This window comes from Oncorhynchus gorbuscha, unplaced genomic scaffold (assembly GCF_021184085.1).
Source record: "Oncorhynchus gorbuscha isolate QuinsamMale2020 ecotype Even-year unplaced genomic scaffold, OgorEven_v1.0 Un_scaffold_1365, whole genome shotgun sequence".
NCBI lineage: Eukaryota > Metazoa > Chordata > Actinopteri > Salmoniformes > Salmonidae > Oncorhynchus > Oncorhynchus gorbuscha.
The window spans coordinates 73,839-92,500 of NW_025746161.1; the positions used below are offsets into that span (position 1 = coordinate 73,839).

At 43.5% G+C, this 18,662-nt stretch overlaps 1 protein-coding gene across 1 annotated transcript in view; it reads left to right on the forward strand.

The window, feature by feature from the left end:
• Positions 1-2,178: 2,178 nt before the first annotated feature.
• The window catches only part of LOC124022384 (protein artemis-like), a 30,364-nt gene continuing 13,880 nt past the window's right edge, over positions 2,179-18,662 (forward strand). Inside the window, exons 1-7 of the mRNA XM_046337330.1 lie at positions 2,179-2,477; positions 2,616-2,667; positions 3,140-3,224; positions 3,316-3,375; positions 3,492-3,547; positions 8,369-8,470; positions 18,297-18,369. Coding sequence (XP_046193286.1) covers positions 2,369-2,477; positions 2,616-2,667; positions 3,140-3,224; positions 3,316-3,375; positions 3,492-3,547; positions 8,369-8,470; positions 18,297-18,369 — 537 coding nt within the window. The 5' untranslated portion in view covers positions 2,179-2,368. The remainder of the gene's footprint in view (positions 2,478-2,615; positions 2,668-3,139; positions 3,225-3,315; positions 3,376-3,491; positions 3,548-8,368; positions 8,471-18,296; positions 18,370-18,662) is intronic.

Here is an 18,662-nt window from a genome sequence, read left to right on the forward strand (position 1 = left end):
CCAGGAGGATGCAGCTTTACACAACATTCATATAGAAATGTATGTTTATAGAATAACCATGAATGTCATGTAGCAGAACATGTGCTCAGCAGCTCTATGTTGTATTTGGGAGTACTGGTATATGTGAATCATAGTTAGTGTACTGGTATGTGAATATCCCTGTTAGGGGTCAGACTTTAGGTATTTTATTTTGTTGACAGTAATCCCAGTCCTCATACTAACGTCACAATATCACATGATGAGGGTGTGATAGCCCCAGTCTATAATCCCCTCTCACACAGTTCAATAGTTCATCTGGATCCACAACAAAACACTCATCAAAAGGACCCTTATAACACACACATACCTCCCATCACAGGTTCACACACATCAGACAGCTTCAGCCTCACACCCTTTATTCAGTGAACTGGTCTACATTCCACAGCTGGGATGATGCTGCCTTCCTTCCTACAGACGTCTTCTTCAAAAACATGTCAAAAGATATTCAAAATGGAAAAGAGATTGCTGGACACCCCTGACTTAATATGCATAGACCTTCACTTTATGGACTTCCCGGTCTTCACATTCTCTTTTTCTGTTGTAGTAATAGAATGTGTTGTCTCGACGCTGAAGCTTCTTCACAAACCCAGTCTCAGGCCACCTGTCGATCTAAGACAAAGAAGCAATGCCACAGTGACACATTCATCTTGTAGTGAACCAACTGTCAGTGGCAATGCTTTTAGCCAGTGATAAGGATTCATTTAAGTTGTTTACCAAGTCAACTTGCTTTACTTGTTTGTATTCCAGTTCATCTCTGTAGCCTGCCTGTTGGAATCTGTATAAGTTCTCCACCTCGTCAGTCCATTGTTTGGCTCTGCTCATGGACTTTGGCGTTGCGTTGCCATCTAAGTAGGCTGCACAAGACATTATGCTGCAGAGAGGATGTCCGCAGGCGACCTACAGGAGCAAATAGTGGGCTCAGTTAGTTCAAGTATCTCTATATACTGACATGACAGTCATGGACACTGAAATACATAAAGGAAAACTAAATAAACAATAAAACACAATGTTAAAAGAATGTCAATTACATAGTAGGTTATATGGGGAGGGGCATCCTGAATATGAATTAGGTGGCAGAAGTAGGGCTGATTTTCTATTTCTCCCCGTCCTCCTGTCCTGGGGGACAGAGAGCAGATGGGTGCAGCAGGTGGTTCTGCCTACCACTTGTCAGATAGCCAGTCTCGGTACAGGAAATAGTAGAGGGGAGAGCAGGCAGAACTGCTCTCTTAATTCTTACAGACTAACCATCTTATTGCCGAAAACATTTTATCTATACATTTCTTAAAGCTGATTTCAGTTTTAATATTCGTGCCCGAAACCAATCGAATTGAATTTGCACAGTAACGTCGCCAAACGTACAGTAGCTAACTAGCTAACGCCAATATTTGAATTAAACTTGCTAGCACTAGCTTCAGGCTATGATATAATATAGAAGTCACAGTTAGAAAATAGACTGAATCTGGCTAGCTAGCTATACATTTGTTTCTCAGTTGGATTAAGTAGCTGATACCACATGTTACTTACAGCTGAACGGAGCAAAACTCACAGATCCAAGAGATGATGACGAGGAGGCTTGTCTTTAGTTGCCTAGCAACCCAACCTTCCTTCCTTCCTTCCTTCCTTCCTTCCTTCCTTCTTCTTCTTTAACAAGGTGTTGTTATGGTAATACTGGTAGCACAGATATATGCTAGCAACCCAACCTTCCCTCCTTCCTTCCTTCCTTCCTTCCCTCCTTCCTTCCTTCCTTCCTTCCTTCCTTCCTTCCTTCCTTCCTTCCTTCTTCTTCTTCTTTAACAAGGTGTTGTTATGGTAATACTGGTAGCACAGATATATACTAGCAACCCAACCTTCCTTCCTTCCTTCCTTCCTTCCTTCCTTCCTTCCTTCTTCTTCTTTAACAAGGTGTTGTTATGGTAATACTGGTAGCACAGATATATGCTAGCAACCCAACCTTCCTTCCTTCTTCTTCTTTAACAAGGTGTTGTTATGGTAATACTGGTAGCACAGATATATGCTAGCAACCCAACTTTCCTTCTTCTTCTTCTTCTTCTTCTTCTTCTTCTTCTTCTTCTTCTTCTTCTTCTTCTTCTTCTTCTTCATTAACAAGGTGTTGTTATGGTAATACTGGTAGCACAGATAAATGCTGGTAAAGTAGTTATTGTGAGCAGGTTTAAATTCAGATACAATGCTGACAGTGGAAACGTTTTGTCTCCCATCCACTAGGTGGCTTAGCTAACAACAGCTATTCAAGTATCCCGACCAAAATGCGCCGAAATGTCAGCTAGTCAACAAAGTTGAGGAAACTAATTGGAGCCAATCTTCAGTCAAAATGAGTTCGTTCGCGGGTCGCATGAAGGAGTATCCCAACATGTCCCTGGATCGGTTTGACAGGGAGAATCTACATGCAAGGGCTTATTTTCTATCTCACTGCCACAAAGGTAAAGAAAGACTCAGATCGAGTGAGAGCCAAACAGCAGTTAGCTAAAGATAACTAGCCAGTATGTGCTCTTAACTGGCACACAGTGGACATGTAACTAGCTAACGTTAGCTCTACTTACATCATGTATTTTCTGCAGATCACATGAAGGGGCTGAAGGGGCCTCTATTGAAAAGAAAGTTGAAATTCAGGTGATATCGCGTTTTATTTTGATGGTGTGAAAGTTCAGTGAAACAAAGGATGGCTAACTGATGTTGAAGGTCTAATGTTACTGTCTTTGTTCCAGTCTGACAGTCAAACTGTACTGTTCATTTGTTCCAGTCTGACTGTACAGTCAATTTGTTCCAGTCTGACAGTCAAACTGTACTGTTCATTTGTTCCAGTCTGACAGTCAAACTGTACTGTTCATTTGTTCCAGTCTGACAGTCAAACTGTACTGTTCATTTGTTCCAGTCTGACAGTCAAACTGTACTGTTCATTTGTTCCAGTCTGACAGTCAAACTGTACTGTTCATTTGTTCCAGTCTGACAGTCAAACTGTACTGTTCATTTGTTCCAGTCTGACAGTCAAACTGTACTGTTCATTTGTTCCAGTCTGACAGTCAAACTGTACTGTTCATTTGTTCCAGTCTGACAGTCAAACTGTACTGTTCATTTGTTCCAGTCTGACAGTCAAACTGTACTGTTCGTTTGTAACTAAGGAACTGTTGCTGAGCAATCCAAAATATGCCTTCTGGGAAGATCACATAGTAAGTAGTTAATTGTCAAAAATCTTAGTTATGGACCTATTGCTAGGCAACATGTGTTTTGTGTAATGTTGACGTGCTTCTGTTTGTCTAGGTTGCTTTGGAACTGGAGAGTCCCACACTAATCACTTTAATAGACGAGGCTTCAGGAGAGGTACGACACCGGTTCATCATCACAACATATATAGGGTCATAAGGGCTGATCGCTGTCAGTTTGCTATATGACTGACTCTTTGATGACTGATATTGTGTGTGGGTGTGTGTCCACAGAGAGAAGAACTTGTGGTGACTCTGCTTCCTGCAGGTCACTGTCCAGGCTCGGTGATGTGAGTATTGTGTGTGCGTGCATGTATGTGTGCTTATGTGCTATCACCTAGCTTGTGTTTGTGGTATCACCTAGCTTGTGTTTGTGGTGTCACCTAGCTTGAGTTTGTGCTATCACCTAGCTTGTGTTTGTGCTATCACCTAGCTTGTGTTTGTGCTATCACCTAGCTTGTGTTTGTGCTATCACCTAGCTTGTGTTTGTGCTATCACCTAGCTTGTGTTTGGTGTCACCTAGCTTGTGTATGTGGTGTCACCTAGCTTGTGTATGTGGTGTCACCTAGCTTGTGTATGTGGTGTCACCTAGCTTGTGTATGTGGTGTCACCTAGCTTGTGTATGTGGTGTCACCTAGCTTGTGTTTGTGGTGTCACCTAGCTTGTGTTTGTGGTGTCACCTAGCTTGTGTTTGTGGTGTCACCTAGCTTGTGTTTGTGGTGTCACCTAGCTTGTGTTTGTGGTGTCACCTAGCTTGTGTTTGTGGTATCACCTAGCTTGTGTTTGTGATATCACCTAGCTTGTGTTTGTGGTGTCACCTAGCTTGTGTGTGTTTCTGGTAATATGACGTATCACCTAGCTTGTGTTTGTGGTGTCACCTAGCTTGTGTTTGTGGTATCACCTAGCTTGTGTTTGTGGTATCACCTAGCTTGTGTGTGTGGTATCACCTAGCTTGTGTGTGTTAGTTAGACTTGGGTGATATACAGCTACTGCGTTCTGGGGTATTTAGAAATAGCGACAGTGTGATATTTTTGGGGCTGAGGGCCCTCTAACGCTCTGAGCCTCGCGGGGGTGCATTCTACGCCACTGTTTCTATCATTTCCCTAGCTAAGATGTACTGACTAAATTATCTCAGGGGTGCCTGCTACACCACTGTTTCTATCATTTCCCTAGCTAAGATGTACTGACTAAATGATCTCAGGGGTGCATGCTACACCACTGTTTCTAACTATCCCTAGCTAAGATGTACTGACTAAATTATCTCAGGGTTCTACGGCACTGTTTCTATCATTTCCCTAGCTAAGATGTACTGACTAAATGATCTCAGGGGTGCCTGCTACGCCACTGTTTCTATCATTTCCTAGCTAAGATGTACTGACTAAATGATCTCAGGGTGCATGCTACACCACTGTTTTCTATCATTTCCCTAGCTAAGATGTACTGACTAAATTATCTCAACGGCACTGTTTCTATCATTTCCCTAGCTAAGATGTACTGACTAAATGATCTCAGGGGTGCAACTCAATATTACAAAGGTGAGTGTACAAACAATAAGAACACCTTCCTAATATTGAGTTGCCCCCCCCCCCCCCCCAATTTGTTGGGGCGTGGACACTATAAGATGTCAAAAGCTTTCCACAGGGAAGCTGACCCAATGATTCCCACAGTTGTGTCAAGTTGGCTGGATGTCCTCTGGGTGGTGGACCATTCTTGATACACACAGGAAACTGTTGAGTGTGAGAAACCCAGCAACGTTGCAGTTCTTGACTCAAACCGCTGCGCTTGGCACCTACTACCATATGCCATTCAAAGGCACTTAAATCTCTTGTCTTGCCCGTTCACCCTCTGAATGGCACACATACACAATCCATGTCTCATTTATCTCAGGGCTTAAAAATCCTTCTTTAACACGTCTCCTCCCCCTTCATCAACACTGATTGAAATGGATTTAACAAAGTGACAGTGATACGGGATCATAGCTTTCACCTGGCCAGTCTGTCATGGAAAGAGCAGGTGTTCTTAATGTTTTGTGTACAGGCGCACCGGTTTGCGTCATGAACAGTTTCCCGTGTGTATCAAGAACTAGTACTGTGTTATTAGTATATATTAGTACCAGTCAAAAGTTTGGACACCTACTCATTCAAGGGGTTTTCTTTATTTTTTACTATTTTATACATTGTAAAATAGTGAAGACATCAAAACTATGAAATAACACAATCAAAAAAGTGTTAAACAAATCTAAATATATATTTTAGATTCTTCAAAGTAACCATCCTTTGCCTTTGACAGATTTGCACACTCTTGGCATTCTCTCAACCAGCTTCACCTGGAATGCTTCTCCAACAGTCTTGAAGGAGTTCCCACATATGCTGAGCACTTGTTGGCTGCTTTTGCTTCACTCTGCAGTCCAACTCATCCCAAACCATCTCAATTGGGTTGAGGTCTGTTGATTGTGGAAGCCAGGTCATCTAATGCAGCACTCAATCACTCTCCTTCTTGGTCAAATAGCCCTTCACAGCTTGGAGGTGTTTTGGGTCATTGTCCTGTTGAAAAACAAATTATATTCCCCCTAAGCGCAGACCAGATGGGATGGCGTATCATTGCAGAATGCTTTGGTAGCCATGCTGGTTTTTTAATTTTTCCTTTATTTAACCAGGCAAGTCAGTTAAGAACATATTCTTATTTTCAATGACGGCCTGGGAACAGTGGGTTAACTGCCTGTTCAGGGGCAGAACGACAGATTTGTACCTTGTCAGCTCGGGGGGTTTGAACTCGCAACCTTCCGGTTACTAGTCCAACGCTCTAACCACTAGGCTACGCTGCCGTTTAGTGTGCTTTGAATTCTAAATAAATCACGAACCAGATGGGATTGCTTATCACTGCAGAAGCTGTGGTTGCCATGCTGATTAAGTGTGCCTTGAATTCTAAATAAATCACAGACAGTGTCACCAGCAAAGCACCATCACACCTCCTCCTCCTCCATGCTTCACGGTGGGAACCACACATGTGGAGATCATCTGTTCACCTACTCAGCGTCTCACAAAGACACGGCGGTTGGAACCAAAAATATACAATTTGGACTCATCAGCCAGTCTAATGTCCATTGCTTGTGTTTCTTGGCCCAAGCAAGGCTCTTGTTATTATTGGTGTCATTTAGTAGTGGTTTCTTTGCAGCAATTCGACCATGAAGACCTGATTCGGGGCGGCAGGTAGCCTAGTGGTTAGTGTTGGGCCATTAACCGAAAGGTTGGTGGATTGAATCACCGAGCTGCCCCTGAACAAGGCAGTTAACCCACTGTTCCCTGAACAAGGCAGTTAACCCACTGTTCCCCTGAACAAGGCAGTTAACCCACTGTTCCCCTGAACAAGGCAGTTAACCCACTGTTCCCTGAACAAGGCAGTTAACCCACTGTTCCCCTGAACAAGGCAGTTAACCCACTGTTCCCTGAACAAGGCAGTTAACCCACTGTTCCCCCTGAACAAGGCAGTTAACCCACTGTTCCCCTGAACAAGGCAGTTAACCCACTGTTCCCCCTGAACAAGGCAGTTAACCCACTGTTCCCCCTGAACAAGGCAGTTAACCCACTGTTCCCCCTGAACAAGGCAGTTAACCCACTGTTCCCCCTGAACAAGGCAGTTAACCCACTGTTCCCTGAACCTGAACAAGGCAGTTAACCCACTGTTCCCCCTGAACAAGGCAGTTAACCCACTGTTCCCCCTGAACAAGGCAGTTAACCCACTGTTCCCCCTGAACAAGGCAGTTAACCCACTGTTCCCCCTGAACAAGGCAGTTAACCCACTGTTCCCCCTGAACAAGGCAGTTAACCCACTGTTCCCTGAACAAGGCAGTTACCCCACTGTTCCCCTGAACAAGGCAGTTAACCCACTGTTCCCCTGAACAAGGCAGTTAACCCACTGTTCCTAGGCTGTCATTGTAAATAAGAAGTTGTTCTTAACTGACTTGCCTAGTTAAATAAAAATGAAAAAGATCACGTAGTCTCCTCTGAACAGTTGATGTTGAGATGTGTCTGTTACTTGAACTTTGTTTTGGCTGCAATTTCTGAGGCTGGTAACTAATGAACTGATCCTCTGCAGCAGAGGTAACTCTGGGTCTTCCTTTCCAATCTGAGGCTGGTAACTAATGAACTGATCCTCTGCAGCAGAGGTAACTCTGGGTCTTCCTTTCCAATCTGAGGCTGGTAACTCTAATGAACTGCTCCTCTGCAGCAGAGGTAACTCTGGGTCTTCCTTTCCAATCTGAGGCTGGTAACTAATGAACTGATCCTCTGCAGCAGAGGTAACTCTGGGTCTTCCTTTCCAATCTGAGGCTGGTAACTCTAATGAACTGATCCTCTGCAGCAGAGGTAACTCTGGGTCTTCCATTCCTGTGGCGGTCCTCATGAGAGACAGTTAACTCTAATGAACTGATCCTCTGCAGCAGAGGTAACTCTGGGTCTTCCTTTCCTGTGGTGGTCCTCATGAGAGCCAGTTTCATAATTGCGCTTGATGGTTTTTGCAACTGCACTTGAAAAATGTTGAAAGTACATTACATTTTCTGGATTGACTGACCTTCATGTCTTAAAGTAATGTTGATCATTTCTCTTTGCTCATTTGAAATGTTCTTGCCAAAATATAGACTCTTTTACCAAATAGGGCTATGTTCTGTATACCACCCTACCTTTTCACAACACAACTGATTGGCTCAAATGCATTAACACTTAGCAAGGCACACCTGTTGATTTAAATGGATTCCAGGTGACTACCTCATGAAACTGGTTGAGAGAATGCCAAGAGTGTGCAATGCTGTCATCAAGGCAAAGGGTGGCTACTTTGAAGAATCTCAAATATAATTTAACACTTTTTTGGTTTCTACATGATTCCATATGTGTTATTTCATAGTTTTGATGTCTTCACTATTATTCTACAATGTAGAAAATAGTAAAAATAAAGAAAAACCCTGGAATGAGGTTTGTCCATTTTCTTTTTACTGGCACTGAGATATATATTCATTCATTAATTTGTACCTTATACCCCTTTATGGTACAGGAACGATATACAGATTTTCATATCTTCATATCTCCAAACCCTATTTTGTGTGTGTTTGTGTGTAGGTTCTTGGTAGAGGGGGCCCAGGGTACAGTGTTGTACACAGGAGACTTCCGACTGGCGAAGGGAGACGCCTCCCGCATAGAACTCCTCCACTCTGGGAGCAGGTAGACACACACACACACACACACACACACACACACACACACACACACACACACACACACACACACACACACACACACACACACACACACACACACACACACACACACACACACACAGTGGGGCAAAAAAGTATTTAGTCAGCCACCAATTGTGCAAGTTCTCCCACTTAAAAAGATGAGAGGCCTGTAATTTTCATCATAGGTACACTTCAACAGGATCAGTCGTCCTGTAATATATATACACTGCTCAAAACAATAAAGGGAACACTAAAATAACATCCTAGATCTGAATGAATGAAATATTCTTATTAAATACTTTTTCTTTACATAGTTGAATGTGCTGACAACAAAATCACACAAAAATTATCAAGGAAAATCAAAGTTATCAACCCATGGAGGTCTGGATTTGGAGTCACACTCAAAATTAAAGTGGAAAACCACACTACAGGCTGATCCAACTTTGATGTAATGTCCTTAAAACAACTCAAAATGAGGCTCAGTAGTGTGTGTGGCATCCACTTGCCTGTATGACCTCCCTACAACGCCTGGGCATGCTCCTGATGAGGTGGTGGATGGTCTCCTGAGGGATCTCCTCCCAGACCTGGACTAAAGCAACTCCTGGACAGTCTGTGGTGCAACGTGGTGGATGGAGCGAGACATGATGTGCTCAATTGGATTCAGGTCTGGGGAACGGGCGGGCCAGTCCATAGCATCAATTCCTTCCTCTTGCAGGAACTGCTGACACACTCCAGCCACATGAGGTCTAGCATTAGGAGGAACCCAGGGCCAACCGCACCAGCATATAGTCTCACAAGGGGTCTGCGGATCTCATCTCGGTACCTAATGGCAGTCAGGCTACCTCTGGCGAGCACATGGAGGGCTGTGCGGCCCCCCATTGAAATGCCACCCCACACCATGACTGACCCACCGCCAAACCGGTCATACTGGAGGATGTTGCAGGCAGCAGAACGTTCTCCACGGCGTCTCCAGACTCTCACATTCATCAGTGTGAAACTGCTTTCATCTGTGAAGAGCATAGGGCGCCAGTGGCGAATTTCCCATACTTGGTGTTCTCTGGCAAATGCCAAACGTCCTGCACGGTGTTGGGCTGTAAGCACAACCCCCACCTGTGGACGTCGGGCCCTCATACCATCCTCATGGATTCTATTTCTGACCATTTGAGCAGACGCATGCACATTTGTGGCCTGCTGGAGATCATTTTGCAGGGCTCTGGCAGTGCTCCTCCTGCTCCTCCTTGCACAAAGGCGGAGGTAGCGGTCCTGCTGCTGGGTTGTTACCCTCCTACGGCCTCCTCCACGTCTCCTGATGTACTGGCCTGTCTCCTGGTAGCGCCTCCATGCTCTGGACACTACGCTGACAGACACAGCAAACCTTCTTGCCACAGCTCGCATTGATGTTCCATCCTGGATGAGCTGCACTTCCTGAGCCACTTGTGTGGGTTGTAGACTCCGTCTCATGCTACCACTAGAGTGAAAGCACCGCCAGCATTCAAAAGTGACCAAAACATCAGCCAGGAAGCATAGGAACTGAGAAGTGGTCTGTGGTCCCCACCTGCAGAACCACTCCTTTATTGGGGGTGTCTTGCTAATTGCCTATAATTTCCACCTGTTGTCTATTCCATTTGCACAACAGCACGCAAAATTTATTGTCAATCAGTGTTGCTTCCTACGTGGACAGTTTGATTTCACAGAAGTGTGATTGACTTGGAGTTACATTGTGTTGTTTAAGTGTTCCCTTTATTTGTTTGAGCAGTGTACATTACTTACAGTATAACTACCAAATACTACTTATCATAGTACAATACATAAAACTCCTCCACTCTGGGAGAAGGTACACGCATATACTACTTACAGTATATACAGACAAAATGACTACCAAATACTACATAGAAGTTTATCATATCAGAGCTGTGAAGTGGAGCAGAGCATGCTGAGAGGAGTCTAGTGACAAAGTGCCATCCCATCCTGTGTTTTCCCACCAGTTAACTCTCGTTGTGTTAATCATTGCCAGTGTGCCTCCTGGCTGATTCCATCCATCATGTGTTTGTATAGGATACTGTCCCTCAGTACTTTGTTTATATACCCTGTAATTATATAATGTACTTTATATGGATATTTCATTCCAAACTGTTTAGAAGTTTACATTTCAAGATCATTCAGTTGTGTGAGGCTCCCCTTTCATCAGTCACGTTGTAGAGCCTAGTCTTGTCTTGTAGAGCATTAAGCTACTACAGCCATGCTATTGAGGTCACGTTGTAGAGCATTAAGCTACTACAGCCATGCTATTGAAGTCACGTTGTATAGCATTAAGCTACTACAGCCATGCTATTGAGGTCACGTTGTAGAGCATTAAGCTACTACAGCCATGCTATTGAAGCCACGTTGTAGAGCCTTAAGCTACTACAGCCATGCTATTGAAGCCACGTTGTATAGCCTAGTGTTGTATTGTCTTGTAGAGCATTAAGCTGTTACAGCCATGCTATTGAGGTCACGTTGTAGAGCATTAAGCTGTTACAGCCATGCTATTGAAGCCACGTTGTAGAGCCTTAAGCTACTACAGCCATGCTATTGAAGCCACGTTGTATAGCCTAGTGTTGTATTGTCTTGTAGAGCATTAAGCTGTTACAGCCATGCTATTGAGGTCACGTTGTAGAGCATTAAGCTGTTACAGCCATGCTATTGAGGTCACGTTGTAGAGCCTAGTGTTGTATTGTCTTGTAGAGCATTAAGCTGTTACAGCCATGCTATTGAAGTCACGTTGTAGAGCCTAGTGTTGTATTGTCTTGTAGAGCATTAAGCTGTTACAGCCATGCTATTGAAGTCACGTTGTAGAGCCTAGTGTTGTATTGTCTTGTAGAGCATTCAGCTACTACAGCCATGCTATTGAGGTCACGTTGTAGAGCCTAGTACAGCCATGCTATTGAAGCCACGTTGTAGAGCCTTCAGCTACTACAGCCATGCTATTGAAGCCACGTTGTATAGCCTAGTGTTGTATTGTCTTGTAGAGCATTAAGCTGTTACAGCCATGCTATTGAAGTCTCGTTATAGAGCATTAAGCTGTTACAGCCATGCTATTGAAGTCACGTTGTAGAACCTAGTGTTGTATTGTCTTGTAGAGCAGCTGTTACAGCCATGCTATTGAGTTCACGTTGTAGAGCATTAAGCTGTTACAGCCATGCTATTGAAGTCACGTTGTATAGCCTAGTGTTGTATTGTCTTGTAGAGCATTAAGCTGTTACAGCCATGCTATTGAGGTCACGTTGTAGAGCATTAAGCTGTTACAGCCATGCTATTGAAGTCACGTTGTATAGCCTAGTGTTGTATTGTCTTGTAGAGCATTAAGCTGTTACAGCCATGCTATTGAGTTCACGTTGTAGAGCATTAAGCTGTTACAGCCATGCTATTGAAGTCACGTTGTAGAGCATTAAGCTGTTACAGCCATGCTATTTAAGTCACGTTGTAGACCCTCTCTTTCTAAAATTATCTGCCGCAATTATTGCAACCCCTATTACTAGCCTGTTCAACCTCTTTCGTATCGTCTGAGATCCCCAAAGATTGGAAAGCTGCTGCTGTCATCTCCCTCTTCAAAGGGGGTGAGACTCTAGACCCAAACTGCTACAGACCTATATCTATCCTACCCTGTCTTTCTAAGGTCTTCGAGAGCCAAGTTAATAAACAGATCACCGACCATTTTGAATTGCACCAAACTAAATGCATGCTCTTCATCCGATCGCTGCCCGCACCTGCCCGCCCGTCCAGCATCACTACTCTGGACGGTTCTGACTTAGAATATGTGGACAACTACAAATACCGAGGTTTCTGGTTAGACTGTAAACTCTCCTTCCAGACTCACATGGACAAAGGGGGTGTTGTTGGGGCTGTGTTTCTGGACCTAAGGAAGGCTTTTGATACTGTTAACCATGAGATTCTCATCACAAAATTGTCCAAGTTCAACTTTTCCCCCGATGCCTTGAGATGGATGAAATCATACCTTGAAGGCAGAGCTCAGTGTGTCAGAGTGAGCAATGAGCTGTCTCCCACTCTTAGCTATGATGTGGGCGTGCCCCAAGGGTCAATACTGGGGCCCCTCCTGTTCAGCCTGTACATTAATGATCTGCCTTCTGTCTGTACTGGGTCTGAAGTTCAAATGTATGCAGATGATACAGTGATATATGTGCATGCAAAGAGCAAACAACAAGCTGCACAAGAACTCACTACTGTAATGGTCCAGGTTACAAAGTGGCTCAGTGACTTGTGTTTGCATCTCAATGTGAAAAAAACTGTTTGCATGTTCTTCACAAAGAGGGCAACAGATGCTACTGAGCCAGATGTCTATGTGTCAGGGGAGAAGCTCCAGGTGGTATCTGATTTTTAAGTACCATGGCATCATATTTGATTCCAACCTCTCTTGTAAAAAGCATGTGGAAAAGGTCATTCAAATAACTAAATTCAACCGAGATCATTTCCGATTTATATGAAATTGTTTTTCTATAGAGGTAGCAAAACTGTACTTCAAATCTATGATTCTTCCCCACTTAACATACTGCTTGACTAGTTGGGCCCAAGTCTGCTGTATTAAAACCTATTCAGTCTGTCTACAAACAGGCTCTCAAAGAGCTTGATAGGAAGCCCAATAGCCATCATCACTGTTACATCCTCAGAAAGCATGAGCTCCTGAGTTGGGAAAATCTTGTGCAATACACCGACGCATGTCATGTATTCAAGATCCTAAATGGCCTGGCTCCCCCTCCACTCAGTATTTTTGTTAAACAGAAAACCCAGACATATGGCAGCAGATCCACAAGGTCTTCCATGAGAAGTGACTGTATAGTTCCCTTAAGGAAAAGCACCTTTAGTAAATCCATTTTCCACACAACTGCACCACATATCACACTTTCACAAAATGCATGAAGACATGGCTAAAGGTCAATCAGATTTGTGAACATAATCCCTAGCTGTGTGTAGCCGCTTTCCATGTTGTCTGTAGCTTGTGATGTGTGGAAACACTTCGTTGCTTTTATTGATTTTGTCTTGCTGGTTTTTGTTCTGTCTGTATGGTACGTCTTGCTTGTCCTATGTTGCTCTGTTTGTATGCTACGTCTTGCTTGCCCTGTGTTGCTCTGCGTGTGCTCACTGCTCAATGATTGTCTTTATTGTAATTGTTTTTAATAACCTGCCTAGGGACTGCGGTTGAAAATGAGCCGACTGGCTGAAACTGTCACTTTTACTGAAACGTTGATTAATGTGCACTGTCCCTGTAAAAATAAAATGAACTCAAACATTAAGCATCTCCAATCCAAAATGAAATCTAGAATCGGCTTCCTATTTCGCAACAAAGCATCCTTCACTCATGCTGCCGAACCTACCCTCGTAAAACTGACCATCCTACCGATCCTCGACCTCGGCGACGTCATTTACGAAATAGCCTCCAACACTCTACTCAGGAAATTGGATGCAGTCTATCACAGTGCAATCCGTTTTGTCACCAAAGCCCCATATACTACCCACCACTGCGACCTGTATGCTCTCGTTGGCTGGCCCTCGCTTCATATTTGTCGCCAAACCCACTGGCTCCAGGTCATCTATAAGTCTTTTCTAGGTTAAGCTCCGCCTTATCTCAACTCACTCGTCACCATAGCAGCACTCACCTGTAGCACAGGCTTCAGCAGGTATATTTCACTGGTCACCCCCAAAGCCAATTCCTCCTTTGGCCGCCTTTCCTTCCAGTTCTCTGCTGCCAATGACTGGAACGAATTGAAAAAGTCACTGAAGCTGGAGACTCATATCTCCCTCAATAGCTTTAAGCACCAGCTGTCAGAGCAGATCAGGTGGTCAGGGTAGCTCAGTTGGTAGAGCATGGCATAACGCCCGTTCCCCGGACCACCCATACGTAGAATGTATGCACACATGACTGTAAGTCGCTTTGGATAAAAGCGTCTGCTAAATGGCATATATTATTATTATATTACTACACCTGTACATAGCCCATCTGTAAATAGCCCACCCAACTACCTCATCCCATATTATTTTCTTTGCTCCTTTGCACCCCAGTATCTCTACTTGCACATCTGTCACTCCAGTGTTAATGCTAAATTGTTATGACTTCACCGCTATGGCCAATTTATTGCCTTCCCTCTCTAATCTTACCTCAGTTGCACACACTGTATGTATATAGATTTTTTTTCTATTGTGTTATTGATGTTTTGTTTACTCCATGTGTAACACTGTGTTGTTTGTGTGGCACTGCTTTGCTTTATCTTGGCCAGGTTGCAGTTGTAAATGAGAAGTGGCCTACCTTGGCATGGGCCAACACAGGGCCTGAGGAAAGTATTCAGACTCCTTCACTTTCTCACATTTAGTTAAATGTATCTAATCCATTTTAGAATAATGTTTCCTCTCATTAATCAATACACAAGACCCCATAATTACAAAGCCAAAAGTTGTTAATTTTAGCAAATGTATTAAAAGTAAACAAATAACTTCTTTACGTAAGTATTCAGACCCTTTGCTCTGAGACTCAACATACTGTAGAGCTCAGGTCCTGTTTTTATTGATCATCCTTGATGTTTCTACATCAGAGACTCAACATACTGTAGAGCTCAGGTCCTGTTTTTATTGATCATCCTTGATGTTTCTACATCAGAGACTCAACATACTGTAGAGCTCAGGTCCTGTTTTTATTGATCATCCTTGATGTTTCTACATCAGAGACTCAACATACTGTAGAGCTCAGGTCCTGTTTTTATTGATCATCCTTGATGTTTCTACATCAGAGACTCAACATACTGTAGAGCTCAGGTCCTGTTTTTATTGATCATCCTTGATGTTTCTACATCAGAGACTCAACATACTGTAGAGCTCAGGTCCTGTTTTTATTGATCATCCTTGATGTTTCTACATCAGAGACTCAACATACTGTAGAGCTCAGGTCCTGTTTTTATTGATCATCCTTGATGTTTCTACATCAGAGACTCAACATACTGTAGAGCTCAGGTCCTGTTTTTATTGATCATCCTTGATGTTTCTACATCAGAGACTCAACATACTGTAGAGCTCAGGTCCTGTTTTTATTGATCAGCCTTGATGTTTCTACATCAGAGACTCAACATACTGTAGAGCTCAGGTCCTGTTTTTATTGATCATCCTTGATGTTTCTACATCAGAGACTCAACATACTGTAGAGCTCAGGTCCTGTTTTTATTGATCATCCTTGATGTTTCTACATCAGAGACTCAACATACTGTAGAGCTCAGGTCCTGTTTTTATTGATCATCCTTGATGTTTCTACAACTTGATTGGAATCCACCTGTGGTAAATTAAATTGATAGACAGGTGTGTGCCTTTCCAACTCATGTCCTATGTAAGGTTCCACAGTTGATAGGTAGAGCCAAACCCAAGCCACGAGGTTGAAGGAATCCTCCGTAGAGCTTTGAGACAGGATTGTGTCGAGGCACAGATCTGGGGAAAGGTACCAAAACATATCTGCAGTATTGAAGGTCCCCAAGAACACAGTGGTCTCCATCATTCTTCAATGAAAGAAGTTTGGAACCACCAAGACTCTTCCTAGAGCTGGCCGCCCAGTCACGGAGGTGACCAAGAACCCGATGGTCGCTCTGACAGCTCCAGAGTTCCTCTGTGGAGATGGGTTAAACTTCCAGAAGGACAACCATCTCTGCAGCACTCCACCTATCAGGCCTTTATGGTAGAGTGGCCAGACGGAAGCTACTCCTCAGTAAAAGGCACATGACAGTCCGCTTGGAATTTGCCAAAAGGCACCTAAAGGATTCTTAGACCATGAGAAACAAGATTGAACTCTTTGGCCTGAATGCCAAGTGTCACGTCTGGAGAACCAGGCGCTGCTCATCACCTGGCCAATACACTCAGGACATCAGACTGGGGCGAAGGTTCACCTTCTAACAGACCAACGAACCTAAGCACACAGCCAAGACAACCCAGGAGTGGCTTCGGGACAAGTCTCTGGATGTCGAGTGGCCCGGGAATTTAACCCAATCAAACATCTCTGGAGAAACCTGATAATAGCTGTGCAGCGATGCTCCCCATTCAACCTGACCGAGCTGGAGAGGATCTGCAGAGAAGAATGGGAGAAACTCCCCAAATACAGGTGTGCCAAGCTTGTAGCATCAGACCCAAGAAGACACTAGGCTGTAATCTGACAGAGGTGCTTCAACAAAAGTACTGAGTAAAGGGTCTGAATACTTATGTAAACATGTTTTTTAAAATTAAATTTCAAAAATAAATTAATTTTTTCCTTTGTCATTATGGGGTAGATTGATGAGGGGAAAAACAACTTCCTCCATTGTAGAATAAGGCTGTAACAAAACAAAATGTCAGTCAAGAGGTCTGAATACCTTGAATGCCCTGTATGAGCCCAACCCCAGAATAAATACAATACATTAAATGCCCTGTATGAGCCCAACCCCAGAATAAATACAATACATTAAATGCCCTGTATGAGCCCAACCCCAGAATAAATACAATACATTAAATGCCCTGTATGAGCCCAACCCCAGAATAAATACAATACATTAAATGCCCTGTATGAGCCCAACCCCAGGATAAATACAATACATTAAATGCCCTGTATGAGCCCAACCCCAGAATAAATACAATACATTAAATGCCCTGTATGAGCCCAACCCCAGGATAAATACAATACATTAAATGCCCTGTATGAGCCCAACCCCAGGATAAATACAATACATTAAATGCCCTGTATGAGCCCAACCCCAGAATAAATACAATACATTAAATGCCCTGTATGAGCCCAACCCCAGAATAAATACAATACATTAAATGCCCTGTATGAGCCCAACCCCAGGATAAATACAATACATTAAATGCCCTGTATGAGCCCAACCCCAGAATAAATACAATACATTAAATGCCCTGTATGAGCCCAACCCCAGGATAAATACAATACATTAAATGCCCTGTATGAGCCCAACCCCAGGATAAATACAATACATTAAATGCCCTGTATGAGCCCAACCCCAGGATAAATACAATACATTAAATGCCCTGTATGAGCCCAACCCCAGAATAAATACAATACATTAAATGCCCTGTATGAGCCCAACCCCAGGATAAATACATGATTGTGCTGTTATACAATACATTAAATGCCCTGTATGAGCCCAACCCCAGGATAAACACATGATTGTGCTGTTATACAGAGCAGATCACTACACCTGTATAGCCTAAATTAAACAAATTCAGAGTTAGCCTACAATTATAGTGAATATGAATAGTTTAGTGTTTTATGGTCGAGATGGTTTAATGATGCCGAAGATTCACAATATGTGACAAGACAGTGGATTATAGTGGAGATGGTTTAATGATGCCGAAGATTCACAATATGTGTCAAGACAGTGGATTATAGTGGAGATGGTTTAATGATGCTGAAGGCCCAGGTGTCAAGACAGTGGATTATAGTGGAGATGGTTTGATGATGCTGAAGATTCACAATATGTGCCCATATAGGGCTGTGGAGGTCATGACAACGTCTCACGGTAATTGACCGTTAATTAACAAACATGTTTAGCATCTCCAGGCCTCCACACATACAAGCCACTGATTGGAACATCTACATTTATAAAAGTTGACCATAATCCACTGTGATATTCATGCCCATATTGTAAATCAGCATCATTAAACCTCCTCGACCCTAAAACTGTCTTGTCATCCGAGCCCTAACCAGCACATAGGAGACAAAACACCAAGTAAAACCTAGGCAATATACAGTGGTCCTCAGTTCCAATGCCAGACAGTGTGCTGTGTCGTTTCAGGGTGAAAGACATCAAGAGTGTGTATCTGGACTCCACCTTTTACGACCCTCGCTTCTACCAGATCCCCAGCAGGGTGAGTGTGTGGGATTCTGAGAGCACTACACAGAGAGAGAGAGAGCTACACGCAGAGAGAGAGAGCTACACGCAGAGAGAGAGAGCTACACGCAGAGAGAGAGAGCTACACGCAGAGAGAGAGAGAGCTACACGCAGAGAGAGAGAGAGCTACACGCAGAGAGAGAGAGAGCTACACGCAGAGAGAGAGAGAGAGAGCTACACGCAGAGAGAGAGAGAGAGAGCTACACGCAGAGAGAGAGAGAGAGCTACACGCAGAGAGAGAGAGAGAGAGCTACACGCAGAGAGAGAGAG